Source organism: Triticum dicoccoides, chromosome 7A (genome assembly GCF_002162155.2).
Source record: "Triticum dicoccoides isolate Atlit2015 ecotype Zavitan chromosome 7A, WEW_v2.0, whole genome shotgun sequence".
Classification (NCBI taxonomy): Eukaryota; Viridiplantae; Streptophyta; class Magnoliopsida; order Poales; family Poaceae; genus Triticum; species Triticum dicoccoides.
Window position 1 is genome coordinate 18984217 of NC_041392.1, and position 748 is coordinate 18984964.

The following is a 748-nucleotide window of genomic DNA, read 5'->3' on the forward strand; positions in this document are numbered from 1 at the left end:
CGTCTTTTATACGGCCGGCATTGCGGCCATTTGCTGGGCTATCTGGACCTGTCGGAACAGAGTTACTTATGAGCATATCCTTCTCAAAACTTCATTTGAATGCATCTTCTCTGCTTGTGCGTTGCTGTGTTACTGGGCAGGTCTGATGAAGCAAGAGGACGCGGTGACGCTAAGAACTGGAGGGGAAAAGCTGAAAGAGAACGCTTCTCGGCTGATGAGGATATGCGCGACGGCCTATCAGGAAGAAGGAGCTCGTTGAAGGAGGGGTGATTGTGATCTTGCTCTTTATTTTGATAGTCTGATGACCTTCTGCGTGAGGATGGTTGGGGCCTGTTGCCCTGGTTGGAGTTGGTTATATGTTTTGGTCCAGTCGTAGACGGTGCTTTGCTTTGGGTAGAACTTGGATTATATAGTGACGTCGGGTTTTCGCCCCACAGTGAGTAATCTCGATGGCGAGTGCTCATGGTGGGTTTCCCGATGATGCTTGAACCTGCTTTCCTCTTTCCCGCCTTATTCTTTGGACAATGGTTGTATTTCCGTTATGTCGCAGTAATGGAAAGGGGTAATGCCCGGTTCAAAAACAATTTGTACACAACACGCCTCTAAATTAATCAATTAACTGCTGCATTCATGTCATTTAGAAATTCTTTTGACAAAAATCTCACCCTGTTATATTCCTTTCAAGTTGCCAGCAATCATATCCCGGATCAGCACGAACCAAAATTCTGAAGTGAGCAAGGGGTCTTTC

At 46.4% G+C, this 748-nt stretch overlaps 1 protein-coding gene across 1 annotated transcript in view; it reads left to right on the forward strand.

The window, feature by feature from the left end:
* The window catches only part of LOC119332892, a 12070-nt gene extending 11566 nt beyond the window's left edge, over positions 1-504 (forward strand). Inside the window, exon 3 of the mRNA XM_037605992.1 lies at positions 141-504. Within this exon, the coding sequence (XP_037461889.1) occupies positions 141-259 (119 nt within the window). The 3' untranslated portion in view covers positions 260-504. The remainder of the gene's footprint in view (positions 1-140) is intronic.
* Positions 505-748: the final 244 nt, after the last annotated feature.